The 15,749-nt window shown below is 35.5% G+C and overlaps 1 protein-coding gene across 1 annotated transcript in view; it reads right to left on the bottom strand.

Moving 5' to 3' along the window:
* THSD7B (thrombospondin type 1 domain containing 7B) overlaps positions 1-15,749 on the bottom strand; it is a 745,753-nt gene that overhangs the window by 301,107 nt on the left and 428,897 nt on the right. The window contains exons 11-12 of the mRNA XM_015596500.1: positions 13,983-14,106; positions 10,471-10,574 (exon numbers count right to left, since the gene is read on the bottom strand). Coding sequence (XP_015451986.1) covers positions 10,471-10,574; positions 13,983-14,106 — 228 coding nt within the window. The remainder of the gene's footprint in view (positions 1-10,470; positions 10,575-13,982; positions 14,107-15,749) is intronic.

The raw sequence follows: 15,749 nt of genomic DNA, 5'->3' as shown, positions 1-15,749 counted from the left end.
TTCATATAACCAACAAATCTTTCTATTCAATTATTTTAAAACCATGTTTTGTGACATTTACATTCTCCATCAATGCTAAATACATATTCTTAGTTTATAAGTTTTAAAAAAAGAAAGATTACTATTTCCTGAACAATTATAAACAGCAGTAAAAAGCAGTAAGAAATTGGAATCATTATCCCCACTGTAGGTGAGAGGACTGAGGCAGAGAGGTTAAGTAGTTTAACCATGCTAATAAAAGTAGTAAGTGGCAAAACCAAGTTTGAGCCAAGGGCTTACATGTTCAAAAGAGAAGAAAATTTACTTTCATCACAGCAGATTACCTGTAGATCTTAGGCCTCTACTCTCTCTCTGTTTTCTCTCAGAAAGAACTGGCATGATCTACAATCTTTACATAGGTGATTCCAAAGTATATTTTATGTTTCTAGATATAATTATTCTCACATACTCAAATACTGCATTCTCTCTCCATTTTTATGTCAATTATTTATGTCATTGTTTGCATTGATATTATCTATTCTCACTGATTTAAAACCATTGAATCTTTTCAATTAATCCTGATACTTTGCTCTCTATATAAATTTGGCTATTAATTCCTACTATTTTTTTTTCTTAAAATACCTTTTACATGTATTCCTTCTAATTCATCTCAAAGTCACTATTCTGGAATAGGCTGTCAAAACCTGTTGTGGTATAATTTACAAAGCCTCCATGAACCTCAACCTTCCTACTTACATTTCCTACTTTCAATATTTTCATAAGAGATTGATTATCTTATAAACCTGTTGAGTTTAATTGATTCTAATAGGTTTTTAATTCTCATTCTGATGCATCTGAGTTCAAACATTGTATTTTGTTACACCGTGTGAATCTTTCATGACATGGTTGGCCTAAAAAGGCACTTATTTTGCAACTTTTTCATAAATTTGAATTCTGAGTAATAGTGAAGATGAGTTTGAGTTTTTAGAGTCCCTAGAGTAAGTGGGGGCTCCTCTTCTTATTGCTGCTACTAGAAAAAGTTTCAGAGTTCCTGTTTTCTTTAAAAATTCAAATAAAAATATAAAAATATCACCTCCTTTGCTATAATCCAAAAATGGCTCTTGGGCTAAACAGAAATGAATACCTTGACCTTACTAACCTGCGTGCTTAGGGCAGCCAAGAGATTCACACTATTTGAAGAGACTAAATTTTGGACCTGGACAAGAGAAGTATAATCCTATAACATTTACACAGTTTGCAGTAGACTTTGAAATTCATATTAACATTCCTGAAGGGAAGATAGTTCTGTAACTGACAGCCATGCAGTCAGAAGAGAAATTTATTGCTCCTAGTTTAGCAAATAATTGCATTCCTCAAATGAAAAAGCATTACCACCTACCACCCCACCCCCACCCCTAATACTCATTTCATCAGGGAAATATATCTGCTGGGGATATGACTGGGTGGGATTGCACTGAAGAGTTATGTTATGCTTTGCATTATAGCTTATTATGTTAAAAACGGAGAGGCTGCACAAGACAACATCTCTGTATCTGTACTTAGCATTGTATTACTAAATCATCATGCCTTAGGTCACCCACCTTTTTAAATATTTATTTTTAATTTACTGCCAACTTTTTCAAATGTGCATATGCTACTTGCAGCAACTATGAAAGCCACAAAGCTAATTCTACCCTAAGACATGGAAAAAAAAATAAAAAATAATTCCTAGAATCATTATTCACTTACATTAAAATGCAGTCTTGGCCATAATTCACACAATTCACTCTCTAAACCAATACCTATGGTATTATAAACCCCATTCTTTTGTTAAAATCTGAGAATATTTGAATTTGGAGAGTCGTGTGGAAGAGAGACTTCCGTGATGTGACTGCTGTGAGACCCATGAGCTAGATCCAGTTGAGAACAGAGACTGCTTACCATAAATCCCCCCAGAGATTGCCTGATCGAGCCCTCATGTATGTCGCACAGAGCGCTGCTTCCTAGAACAGGCCATTGCCTTGCCCATGGCAATCACGTGAGGCATTTTCCCCTGTTCAGACGTGTGTCGCACATCAGTACTCCTACCCATCCTGCTCCGTTCTGTATAATTCTGTAGCTCTTGCCAAGAGGCGTGGAAGATCCACACCTCATCTTGCTGCAGTCCAAAACCTCATGTGTAAGTTCCCTTAATGAACCCCTGATGCAATGGTAGAGTTGTCAGCCTCTTTCTTTGGTTTCTAGGCTTCAAGAAATTTTCCCAAGTTGCCCCACACTATCAATTTAATTTTTACATTCTAACCTGATCTTTCTTTACTTTCCACACTTAAAAAATTATATTTAGAAGAGATGTTTTTCAAAGTTTCTTAACGAATATTTATAATCAATCATTTTGGTATCAGGTGTTAATTAGTAATATAAATTAATAAAGAATGTTATGTCCCTCACTTGGTTTTTCTGGTGTTGAAGTCAAAATTGAAGTTAAATATACCCTCAAGAATGATCTTTAATACAAAGAATATTGGGGTCCAGTTGTTTTTTTTCCTATGAGATGAGCACAGTTATTAAAAATATCACAAGTTATTGAAAACTAGTGTTGCTCATGGCCTAGATTAAAAACCCTATCATGTTGATTTGGGATCAGAAGTGATGTCACTCCCTCCCTTCTTGAATGGACAGGAAGGATAAGGCGAAGTGTCTTTGCCCATTTAAGAAACAGTTACATCTGCAGAAAAAGTTCCTGAGGGAGCTACAGTTGCTCTCCATTCTCTAGCGCAAATGCCCACAATTCATAGTTAACGTTCCTTATTTTTCTTCAAGTAAATAGAAGTAAATTGAAGTAAATAGAAGTCCACTTTTCTTCCCAGCAAACCTTCCCCCACCCCCGTAACACCCAAAGTAAAACAAAAATAGAAACCGCCTCTGTCTTTACTAATAAGTCGTAGTTAAAATCCGTGTATCTGTTTTCCTCTTTACTGAAATGACTTCTTGTTGTGATCTGTATAGACGAATATGACAGAACAAACTTGCATAGCTTATAAGGTTAAATGACTACAATGTTCTTCATGGGAAGAATGAAAAGGTTCAACCATCCAGAGATATTCTCTTCCTCTCTTAAAATGCAAGGACATGCATCAGAAAGAAGAGTTTGACTAGCTGATTGGCTGTTTTGCCATTTTATTGACAGGCCATAATGACTTCTTTATTTCAAAATGAGTGTTTTTTTGCTGTATTTCTGTGTGCTTTCCAGACAAAAGTTAGCGGAAGAGCTGATGGTGGTTTAGTATCTTTTTCTTTAACTTTTTTGCCATGAAGACAACATAATTAGAAAAGAACAATTTTCAGTCAGAAAATTAGAATACTCATATCTACAATATGAATAGTTTCCTCTTAATTCAGCTCATGTAATATATTCACTTGCCTCTGTTTTATATGGATATATAGTTTATATTTAACAAGTTTGTATAATATTAGAAAAATTATAGAAATCAATTTTTAAAGATTCAATCACACGCAAAAGCCTTAGAAAATTAAATTACAAAATAAAGCATGCTTTGCTAAAATGGCAGATACACACATACATATTTCATATGAATTTTCATTTTTGAATACCAAGTATTATTGCTTCACTTTAAGGGCTTTAGACAACTCTCTTTCTTAACTTTTGCCTCCTGATTTCTAATCCCCTCCCTTTTTAAAAGTAAAGGCAATCCAGAACTTATTTTGTAAATGGATTAATTTGACTTTCTTTTTTTTTTTCCTAGAAAAGCACTTTCATTTCAAAAAGATCCCTTGAATACAAAGAAAATGCACAGATTCTATCAAAAGTATTGTGTAAAAAGACTATGCTTCTCACAGTGACAAAAATCAATTAAAGAAGAACAAAAATATTTGACAGAGATTAGAACTTTGCCTCCTTCCATCCACAAAAATATTGTTCAGTAAAGATTAACCAAAAAAAGTAAAGAACATATGTACTTCATGAAAGTCAAAGATTTCTTAGACAGGACAACTTCGATATCCAATATTTATTCTGTATCCATTATGTTGCCATAGGTGTCAAGCCTTCGTGCTAGGATAGAGTACATTCGCAAGCTTATGATTGAGAAGAAAATAATGTCCAAAAGAGAAATACAGGCAAGTCCATTAAGCCAGTTTTCAAATAGTCACTGTGAATAACAAAATAAGAATTAGATTATATCACTTCACAGACAAGTACACTCCCTTCTAGGAAGGCCAGCGTCTTTAATTTTTCTTTTCCTTAGTAATATAATTTTACCCTTTTAAGGGCAGTTACATCGATGTATGATAGAACAGTTAAGTTTCTACCTCTTATACCATTTGCTATAAAAGCTGAGCTACCATCCCTTCTTTATTAAGATTAAGCACTAAAAGCTGGGAAGAGAGAATAATTCTGTCCCTGAACAATGTGACAGTTGGGACAGTGGAACCCAAAATGCCTGTCTCCTTGGAGGTGATATAGATATATAGCTACAGCTATAACCCTATGTGCTCTTCTATTTTCTTTTCTTTTTTCTTGTGTTTTTGTTTAGAAGTATATTACATGAATATATTCTTACCGTAAATCAATTAACCAGATTGACAATATAAATACAATAAGGTAAAACAAGGGATAGTTCTGTTTCTGGCAGTATAATGGCTTAGAAACCATAAAAGACCTTTCTAATGAAAAAGAAAAAAAAATGGGTCAAATTTACATCTTCTAAATGTACTGCTGGGCTGCTCCAGAAGAAAGAAACTCATAAAGCACAAACAAAGCAAAAGCTTGGGATGCAAGGTAAGCAGGAAAGACAACTTTCATTCTGAGAGTTTCTATCATGTCTTGGGGACTCAAGCTTCCACTTTCAGCTTCAAGGCCTGCTATGGAGAACCTCGTAAAGGGCCCCATACAAGAAGTGGTGACCACAAAGGCCAGCCCTCAGTGTAAGGGAGAACTAGAAATAAGCTTGCCAAGCAAAACATCTTGGCAAGGCCACTTGTATGTCTAAAACTTAACACTGGATGGTGAGGAGAAAGAAAGTCTCTCGTGATAGTTTGTAACCCTAAGCTGGTCTTTCCAAGACTTTATGGTCCGAATTCATGTTCCCTCTATGATTTAAAACATCCTCAAAGAGAAATTTAAATTTAAAGTGTTTCCAGATTGATAAGGCTTCAATGGGACTACAAGGTATAAAAGCCAACAGACCAGCATGCTAAAACAGGTGGGAGAAGGGAACTGAGGGTTTCTTAATTTTTTATTCAGACTTTCCTTTGGTCCTCCTGATTTGAGTCCAGCCCCTCATCTCCATCCTCCTCATCCTGTCCAAATTGCACAACTCCTCTGGTTTCATGTGCCCAGAGAATAAACCTCCAGGCTCCTATAAGAACAGTAAGAGGTAGGAACCTGGCTGTGCAGGTAAAAGATAAAGAACAAGGTGGCAGAGTGCTTTCTGATGTTGAACCAGACTTTCAGAAGTTTTTGAAAAGTTTTTTTTTTCTCCCATCCCAGAATGTTGTGTGTGTGCGCGCGCGCGCGCGCACACACAGACACAGACACACACACACACACACTCTTACATACTTCCTTTTGCAGATCATGGTGTCTTTATGGAGGTGTCTAGACCAAATGAGTTTGCTTCCCCGCTTCAGCCCCCACGCCTTCATCCTTGCCAACACTTAGGTAAAATACCGTTCTGTGAAGTACCTTACCATATCGCCATTCGCATTCTACATCATATATTGTGAATGAAGTTACAGATGGGCACCTAATTTACTTGAAGATGAGCTGATTGTGTCTGTTTCTTATTCTTTGGAGCAATGTTATAAAGGAGATCTTGTGGGAGATAAATTTTTTGATACTGTTTCATGCTTTCCTTGCTGGTATTGAAGTAATTTTAGAGAAATATGGTAGTAGAAATATCTTTGTTCTACTATCTTAAAATTAGTAGAAGATTCATCTTACTATTTAAAAGTGTAAATTTCCCAACAACTAAATACTAGGAATTCTCTAATGTTGGTGTCTAACTTGGAAAAACTCGAGTAGGCCAATTGCCAAAAGGATTATCAGACCTCCATTTAATTTGAAATCCAAAGTAGAATTCTTCTAAGATAGACAAAATAATTTGCCATTTATGTAATAAATATCTACATAATTTAGGAGCAATGTCTCCGAAGACTTTATTAAGTGGTTTTGCAATGAAAACCAACCATTACGATACTCCAGTATCAAAGCGTCAAAGTCCAGGTCACGATATAGAGTTAGGTACTGCATGAAGGTGCCATTTGTAAAGCACCTCATTCATGTAGATAGATATTGCTGATCTAGATCCTTTGTAACAATTTTCTAGCAGAAAGTAGCCAGAGGGCTTAAAACAACATGGCCATATTATTACAATTTTCTGACACATATGAGTGAATCGTTTTTAGAAAGTCATCCCTTCTTGAAATTTACAGTCATCAACTTTACAGCCTCCTAGCAATCTTGAATCAAATAACCTTGCCAAACTGTAAATGTTCTGACATTAACATCATTTCCAAAGTGTAATTGTTATGAAGTGAATTGTGTTTCCCTCCCAAAGTCATGTTGAAGCCCTAACCTCACATATTACTGTATTTAAAGATAATAAAGACTGCCAGAAGCAGTTTGCTTTAGCTGGCAAGTCCAGCAAAACACACTCACTGCCCTCCATCAGAGGCAGAGCAACTCTCCAGCCCTATTTCATAATTCAGTTTATGGGGGATCTTGATCAGCCTTTTACTCCAACAAGATATTACACTTGTCTATTACATTGATGATATCATGCTGATTTGACCTAGTGAATAAAAACTAGCAACTATTCTAGACATTTTGATAAGACATTTTCACATCAGTGGGTGGGAAATACATTCGAAAAACTTCCGGAGCCTTCTACTTCAATGAAATTTCTAGCGGCCCAGTGGTATGGGGCATGATGACAGACCCCTTCAAAAGTAAAAGATAAGTTGTTACATCTGGCCCTTCCTACAACCAAAATATGGGCATGATACCTATTGGGCCTCTTTGGAGTTTGGAGGCAACGTATTCCTCATTTGGGTGTGTTACTCCAGCCCATTTACTGAGTAACTCAAAAAACTGCTAGTTTTGAGTGGGATCCAGAACAAGAAAGGCTCCAAAACAAGTCGAGGCTACTGTGCACACTGCTCTGCCACTTGTGCCATATAATCCAGCAGATCCAATGCCACTGAAGTATCAGTAGCAGATAGAAATGCTGTTTGGAGCATTTGGCAGGCTGCTATAGGTGAACTGCAGTGCAGGTCCTTAGGATTTTGGAGCAAAGCCCTGCCATCTTCTGCAGATAACTACTCTTCCTTTGAGAAACAACTTTTGGCCTGTTACTGTGTCTTAAAGACTAAAAGCTTAACCATGAGCCACCAAGTAATCACACAAACTGAGCTGCCCATGATGAACTGGATGTTACCTGACCCACCAAGTCATAAGGTAGAGTATGCACAGCAGTACTCCATCATCAAATGAAATCGATGATAGATAGATAGATAGATAGATAGATAGATAGATGATACATACATACATACATACATACATACATATATACATAGAAAGATATAGATATATAGATATATAGATACATATATATCTCTCTATATACACGCATATGTATATACAGATATATGTGTATATATGTGTGTCTATGTATGTATGGGTGTATGTATATGTATGTATGAATGTATGTGTGTGTATATATATGTGTGTGTGTGTATGTATGTGTGTATATATGTGTGCATGTATGTAGATAGATAGATAGATAGGTGGATAGATCGATCGATCGATCGATCTCTCTTTGGGCCCAAGCAGGCCCTGAAGGCAGAAATAAGTTATGTGAAGAAGTGGCCAAAGGCCCATAGTCCTCACTCCTCCTACACTACCTTTTCTCTCCCAGCCTGAAGGTAAGGCCTCATGGGGATTTCCCTATAATAGGCTGACAGAAGACTCAGGCCTGATTTACAGATGGTTCCGCACAATATGTAGACACAACCCCCAAACAGACAGATGTAACATTCATTATAGCCCCTTTCTGAGACATTCCTGGAAGACAAAGGTGAAGAGAAATCGTCCAAGTGGATAGAACTTCAGGCAGTGCACCTGGTTGTTCATTTGCTTGGAAGGAGAAATGGCCAGATGTGTGATTATATACAGATTCATGGGTTGTGGTTAATGGTTTTGTTGGATGGTCAGGGTCTTAGAAAGAACATGATTTGGAAAATTGGTGGCAAGAAAATTTAGGGAAGAGGTATGTAGGTAGACCTCTCTGTATGGGCAATAAATGTGAACATATTTAATTCCACATGAATGGTCACCAAAGGGTGACTTCGGCAGAAAATTTTAATAATCAAGTAGATAGAATTACTCATTATGAGGATACAGGCTAGCCTCTTTCCCCATTTATCCTTGTCATACTTCAATGAGCTCATAAACAAAGCAGCCATCCATGGTGGCGGGAATGAAGGTTATGTATGAGCTTAGCAACATGGATTTCCATTCACCAAGAGTGAACTGGCTATGTTCACGACTGAGTGACCAATTTGCCAGCAGCAGGGACCAACACTGAATCCCCAGTTCAGCACCATTCCCCAGAGTGATCGGCCAGCTAACATGGTAGCAGGTTGATTGCATTGAAACACTTCCATCAAAGAAGGGGGAGTGTTTTGTTTTTACTAGAATAGATACTTATTCTGGATACAAATTTGCATTCCCTGCATGCAATGCTTCTATCAAAACTGCCATCTTTGGACTTACAGAATTCCATATCCACAGTCATAGTATTCCATACAGAATTCCTTCTGACCAAGGAACTCACTTCATTGCAAATGAAGTATGGCAATGGGCCCATGATCATGGAATTTACTGGTCTTACCATGTTTCCCACTATCCTGAAGAAGCTGGCTTGACAGAATGGTGGAAAGGTCTTTTTAAGACTCAGTTACAGCCTACTGGGTGGCAATACCTTGCAGAGCTGGGACAAATGACAGCAATGGAAGAATTAGGAAAGATCATTTGAGCAAAGATGTGTCATTAGAGACCAAGGCTGAGATCATCCACATCCACATCCTCATACTCTAAATAAATGACAAAACTAAAGCTGCCCTTCTCTGGTCACATCATGATAAGGCAGGGTCTTTTGGAAAAGACATTAATACTGGAAAGAAATAGAAGGCAGCAGGAAAAGAGAAAGACCAAAATGAGATGAACTGACCCCATGAAAGAAGCCATAGGCATGAGTCTATAGGATCTGAGAAGGGCTGTTGAGGACAGGACATTGTGGACATATGGAGTCATTAGGAAACAGAGAAACTCAATGGCACATAACACACACAACTTACTATTACCCATAGTGATCCACTAGTAAAACTTTTGCTTTCTGTCACTCGTGATCTGCTGACCTAAACATCTTAATTCCAAAAAGAGGAATGTTTCCACTAGGAGACACAACAGTGATTCCACTGAACTGGAATTTAAGACTGCCACCTGGCCACGCTGGGCTCCTCATGTCTCTGAATCAACAAAGAAAGGAGTCGCTGTGCTGGCTGGGATGACCGATCCTGACTGATGCAATAACTTATACAATAGGAAGAAAAAATTCTAAAAATGCCTTTTAGAAGAATTATGAAACCAGTGTAATGCAGTTGACCCCACAAGGTCTGATTTTGCTACACACATCCCTTTAGCAACAAAGTGGTCAGACTGTAAGATTAAAGCAGTTCTTATCAAATCTTATAACACTGGCACCTGGATTATGAATGAAATAGAAAAGTGAGCAGTCTAATGAGTCTCTGCATGTTTTTCAGAGATTTCAATATTCTACTTTCCAGACATTGATGATAAAAGACACTATTACTTAGATCCACAAGCCTATTCACAGTGCCTTCTAGAAATTTTAATAGTTCTGTTCTATGTCTGTGTGTATATATGCACACATACATACATATATACATATATATACATATATGTATATATACACATACACACATATATGTATATGTATAACATATAGTAAGTATATATATATATATATATATATAACAATAATGTTCGAGTCAGGATAATTAAGATTAGTCAATTAATTCAGTTACCCCTTCATTAATTCAACAAATATTTAATTAGCACTTAAGAAGTACAATGTATCCTACTGGGTCTAATCTTGACATACCCTCCATTCCTTGGCTAATATTCAACACTCAATTGGAACATCAGTATTGGATATGCTGATGACCAAGAATAGATATTTGCTTACATTGCAATAATCCTTAGGTACACAAGCTGGTTATGGTTAAAAGATGGTCTACTATTAGCATTAACTGATGCCAAACTTAAACACAAACACTGATTAAATAATTTAATCTAATATTACAACTTATTCCAAATAAACATAATCAACACTTCAAATGTAACATATGTTACATTTGAATAGAAAAACTGTTTTAAAATCCCCTTACCTCTTGTTTGCACTCCTTTTCCACAAGCTTCACTGGTGCCCATTATTCCCTGCCTGACAGATTCTGGCACTAAGATACAGGGGCTCCATTTCTGTGGCTTCCACCTGTGATTAAAGAACAGAGAACTAGAAATTTCACCATGACAAACATACAAAAGAAATAATTGAAACAGATGAATTTGAAATCCAAAAGTGTAAAGATAGTAATTCAAAAAAAAAAATAGATTTGAAACCAACGTCATTAAATGGAGTCTTGGCATGCACTAGATTGAAGGATAATAGTCCACTCTGCTGCAGGTTCATGGTTAATGCTATAATTCTATTTATTAAAACGTGGACATTTCACACTTAAACCTTAGTTCATATAGCAAAGTGGCAATAAAAAGCATTAGAAGCACATATCAAATCTAGAAAGCTTAGCTCTTTATGAACTTAAAATTGTTAGGAAAAAAAGAAAAAATTCCTATGTCCCATTGGACCTTTAGAGAATTGAGTTTCAAACATCTGAAAGTTTCATGTGCAAACCTTCACACTTAGTCTTCTATGTCAAATTTTTTAAAAGGTGTTTACTAGGACTTTGAAGTAACACAAACAACTCAATAGGTTGTAGGTGGGTGAGGCACAGTTTCCTACGTGTGATAGTTTGTCTCAAGAACAAAGAATCGATCCTCCTCTGATGAACTACCAATACTTCTGTTCTTCTGAGGAAATGGTCTCTAAAGATGCCATCTGGCTTTCCTCTGATTTTCTTTTCTCAAGTCAACAAAACTCTCAATTTTTTTGACACACAGGATAGACTATGACTTGTGTGTCTTTAAATCTGCCTCTTCAGAATGTTTCCCAAAGTGAAACCACAGATTTTGGTCCTTTGCATAGTATATTTTTACAATTTTGCACATAAGCCAATACCTCTGATAAGAGATGCTACTCCAAAGAATGAAATAGAAACATTAAGCAAAATATCACTGCTCAGTTTTGTGAAATGAAAAGGTTCTAGAAATTTCTTGCACAACAATGTACATATAAATAATACTATTGTAATGTACACTTAAAAATGGTAAAGATAGTAAATGTTGTCATGTGTTGTTTACCATAGTAAAGTAAGTCTTAGAAAACGAAAAAAAAGTGTATACCAGAACATAGAGCAGAATCCCTTTGCTCAGAAAAAGTCACTTTCAAGGACTCTCTTAAGTATGTGAACAAAGCTTGATATAGTGCTTGGAGATCACTTAGCATAGTCAGCCATTAATATCAATACTCACCACCTCCTCTGCCAACTTTAGCCTAAGTGATTGTCAAGTTTCTTGTACAATTGGAGGTAAGTGAGGCAAAGTTGGTCTTAAGAGAGAGATACAGACCATCAAGCAAAGCACATTAAAATGTAAATATGAAAAAAATATATCACTGAATTAGGGAGAAATCAGAAAACAGATGAATAGAAAAACCTGTCACATTTAAATAAATCACCTATTACTTCTAAGTAGCTCTAAATTTACTTTATATATGCATAGTTTCATTCAGTATAATTTCAAAACACAGAAATTAAAATGGTAAGGGATTTTAGTTCAACTTTTCAACTACAACATGTCGTTCATTCAGATCCCTTAAATTTGCATGGGCTTTCTAGACCAAAACAAGACCAAGGAATTCAATCAGGTTTAGTGTTCAGCTTAAGAAGGAAGGAATTTTCAGTGTTAGGATGATACACCTGAACTCAGAGAGGTTAAGTGACATGTCTCGGACTGCACAAGTCAGGGCAGGGTAGTTGTCAGTCCTAAAGCCCTTGATGCCACAGACTCCATTGCAATTCTATCTAAGGATATTCACTCATGCCTTCCCTTTTGCTTACTAACTTAACATGTTAAGAGATGCTCAAATTTACAGAAAACTTTCTATAGACATTTTGATTCTGTTTTAATTTGGTAAATGTGTGACTATGTCACCTTAATGGAGTCAAAAAGAGGAATCACAAGGTAATGATAAAGGTCTACATTATCTTGTCTCCCTATCATACAGATGAGGGAGAAAGCTAAACCCAAATTGGAATCATATTACTCAAAATTCAAGGATGTTTTACTAAGGAGCAGAGAATCATGCTGATAACTTGGCCACATATTAAACTACACTTCAGGAGAAATGATACAATGATCCAATCCATACACAGTGGAACTAATTTCTGGGGAAAATGGTAAGAGGTCAATGATGGAAACTGGTTCAAACATGAGTGGTTAAATTGCAGTGCAGCAAGAGAGTAATGAGAGTGGACAATAGAAAGGAAGAGACCACTAATAGTTTATAGGATTTTCTGATTATGATAGCCCTGGGTTTGTAAAAAATATCTAATAATATTTGATTTTGCTAATTTTTTTCAATTGGCTACTATCCCTGAGAGCTCTTTTGCTGGGCTCAGAAGTTTCAATATTTATATACATGGTACAAAAGGATGAACATGGACAGTGCCCTGTAGCAAATGAGGAAAAATTTTAGTCAGGGCATGTTCTCAGTATTTATCTACATCTTCCCCAAATTGGTCATCATATAAAAACAATGGGAGTAAAGGGATAATAAAAGCAATAGTGATTTAGATTTCTTCAGTGACACCCTAAACTTCATCTAATGTGAGAATTCTTCTTTAAAATGAAAAAAAAAAAAGAACTTGTATTTTTCTGAATAAATTAGCTCTTGAATTTCACAGCTTCTCAAGTAATCTGGAGAAACACTAGGCATTTTTTGCTAAAGGCATTTTTAAGTGTGTTGATAACTATATGCTTTTAAAGATCATGGACTTTTTTCACAAATCAGTAAAACCCGACAGTGAATTTAATCCAGGTGTCCTTTAAAGCAATGTTTTGATTTAATGTTAAGAGTGGAAGTTTATGACTAAACACACAAACCTCAGGTATTATTTTTATATATAATAATCACCAAACTGCCAAAAAGGAACATATAAGTAACATATATAGTTTGAAAGTTACTCATTTTCTTAAAAATAAGTTATCCATATGTTGAACTTTTTTCCTAGCTATATATTTTCTTAGAATGTGTATATGATTAAAATTGAGAACAAAAAATATTTTTGAATTAAAATAGTTGTTAAAGAAGTATAAATTTGATTCCTAGTTCTTAATAAAGGCTTTAAGATGAGAATGATAGAGTGAGGTACTGTGTGGTATGGGTGTATATGTTTGTGTGTGTGTATCTGCGTATGTATGTTTCAGGTAAAAACCTCATCCTGAATCTCTTTGGATCCTGATTCTGAAAATTGATTGCCTGAGTGGCAGAATTTCAGGAGTGTACTTAGAATCAAAATACGTTTCTTTTTTCCTGTTAATTGGACTTTTCCTGTTAATTGGACTCAAAATGTATTCTAGATAAGAAGGAGAAATATAGAGGTATTTGAAGATAAACATCAATTCATCTATATTTCTCACTAAATCACCACATATTATATGAAGAAAATAGGTCATAATTTATACTAAAGTCTAATAATTATTTGAAAAGTTAACTATTTACCGAAATACAGGGCACAATGAGACATCTTCACACTCTCGTTCTAAATAAGGTGTATGTTTTTTGCCTCCGTTGGCTGCTTCTTGGATGATAATCCTGTATCGAGATTGTTTTATTGTGGCATTTCCTGAAGCAAAGTAAAAATAAAATTATAGTGCCTTTTTAGATGGATGCAGAGAAAAATCTACGGTTATGTAGCTATTAAAATAAAAAGAGAGCAATGAGGTAAGAGCATGTAGAAAGACTATCTGAGAAATGAAAATAACAAGCAAAGACCAGGGGTTACTACTCAATCTTACTTCTGGAGACAGACACTTTATACTTAATAATTATGATTTCAAATCTAAGTATTCTAATATGCTATGGTTTCCCACTGTCAATATATTTGAAATTCATCTGACTCCATATCTCCTGTGGCATAAGAGTTAAAATATAGAGACCCCAGAAATCCTCCTTCATCTCCAAACAATAGCTCATGGGGCTAGAGTTTTACTACCAGCAAGTTGCCCTCTCTGGTAAGGCGTTTCCCACTCTAGACTACTTTTTGCAATATAAACATTCATAAAAATCACTACATCAGTAACACATTTATGGGTATTAGTTTATTAAATTTCTTATTCTTCATAACCTGAGATAATATGTATGTTATTGAAATTTAGGAAAGAGGCACTGAAATTTGCTAAGAAGCAGAAGTCTTAATAGGCATCTATTAAAAGACAGTTCATAGTCACTTTAATGTGTTGGGTATAATCTTTAGATGCCTTCTGAATCAACAACGGTGACAAAAATCAATTATAGCTATAGCAGTTAGCAACTATTTTGATTACTACATGTAAAAAATTGAGTTAGGTATGAAAATATAATGAATTTATAATTAAACAGATAAAAGGAGCAGATAGATACACAATTACTTATTAGTCATTGTAGAGCAAGAAGTATCAAACAGCGGTGTAGCATTAGGAGAATACAGATAAAGCATAATTATTTGTGTCTCTGGAAAGCAAAAACAGCTCATAGAGGAGGCGGAATCTACTCTGGGACTTGAAGGCTAAATGGGAAAAAAAAATGCTGACGCCATTTCAGGCCACGGAAACTTTTGAAAACAGGCACTGAGACAGAGTGCATGCGATTTACAGAAAAATACATGTAACTGCATCCAGAAGGCAGATGTATGTGTATGGTTTATCTGTGTATACATGTGCAGGATTATAAAAAACGGAGAAATTGGAGTACGGGAGAAAAAGAAGTTATTTGTAGGTTTGGGACAAATAACGGACCTAATTATGTTAAGACTAAAAGTCTTAGAAAGCCAGTAAACAAAAGGAATGAAACAAAAAGGGGGGGAAAAAGAGCTTTTACTAAAATGATTTATTCACACGGTTTTTAAAACTCATTGTTACAAACAGATTTACAGTGAGAAGCAACTGACCTACAACACTTCCCTATCCTCCTTCCCAAACATTATGAACTGTTTCTGCATTTAGTTCTTCTGTGGTTACTTCTAAATCTATAAATAATATGCTTATGTCTTTACTTTTGATTTATTAATGTTAGACATTATCTATTGACTTTCTGCTATAATTGATGAGAATTTATTTTGTACCACCTTTCAATTTTTTATAATTATATCACTATTTCTATTCATCTACTGATTATTTAAAGGCTTTAAACAGTCAATTTTTTTTTTTTTTTCGGTCCCACTGCTCACTCGTTCAAACCAGCCACTGATGTTATAAAGAGTATTCCTAGGTAGATGGCTTTCTACCACCC

This window comes from Pteropus alecto, unplaced genomic scaffold (assembly GCF_000325575.1).
Source record: "Pteropus alecto unplaced genomic scaffold, ASM32557v1 scaffold3, whole genome shotgun sequence".
Classification (NCBI taxonomy): Eukaryota; Metazoa; Chordata; class Mammalia; order Chiroptera; family Pteropodidae; genus Pteropus; species Pteropus alecto.
Note: the sequence above shows the minus strand (reverse complement) of the source record. Positions and strands in the feature narration are given on the sequence as shown.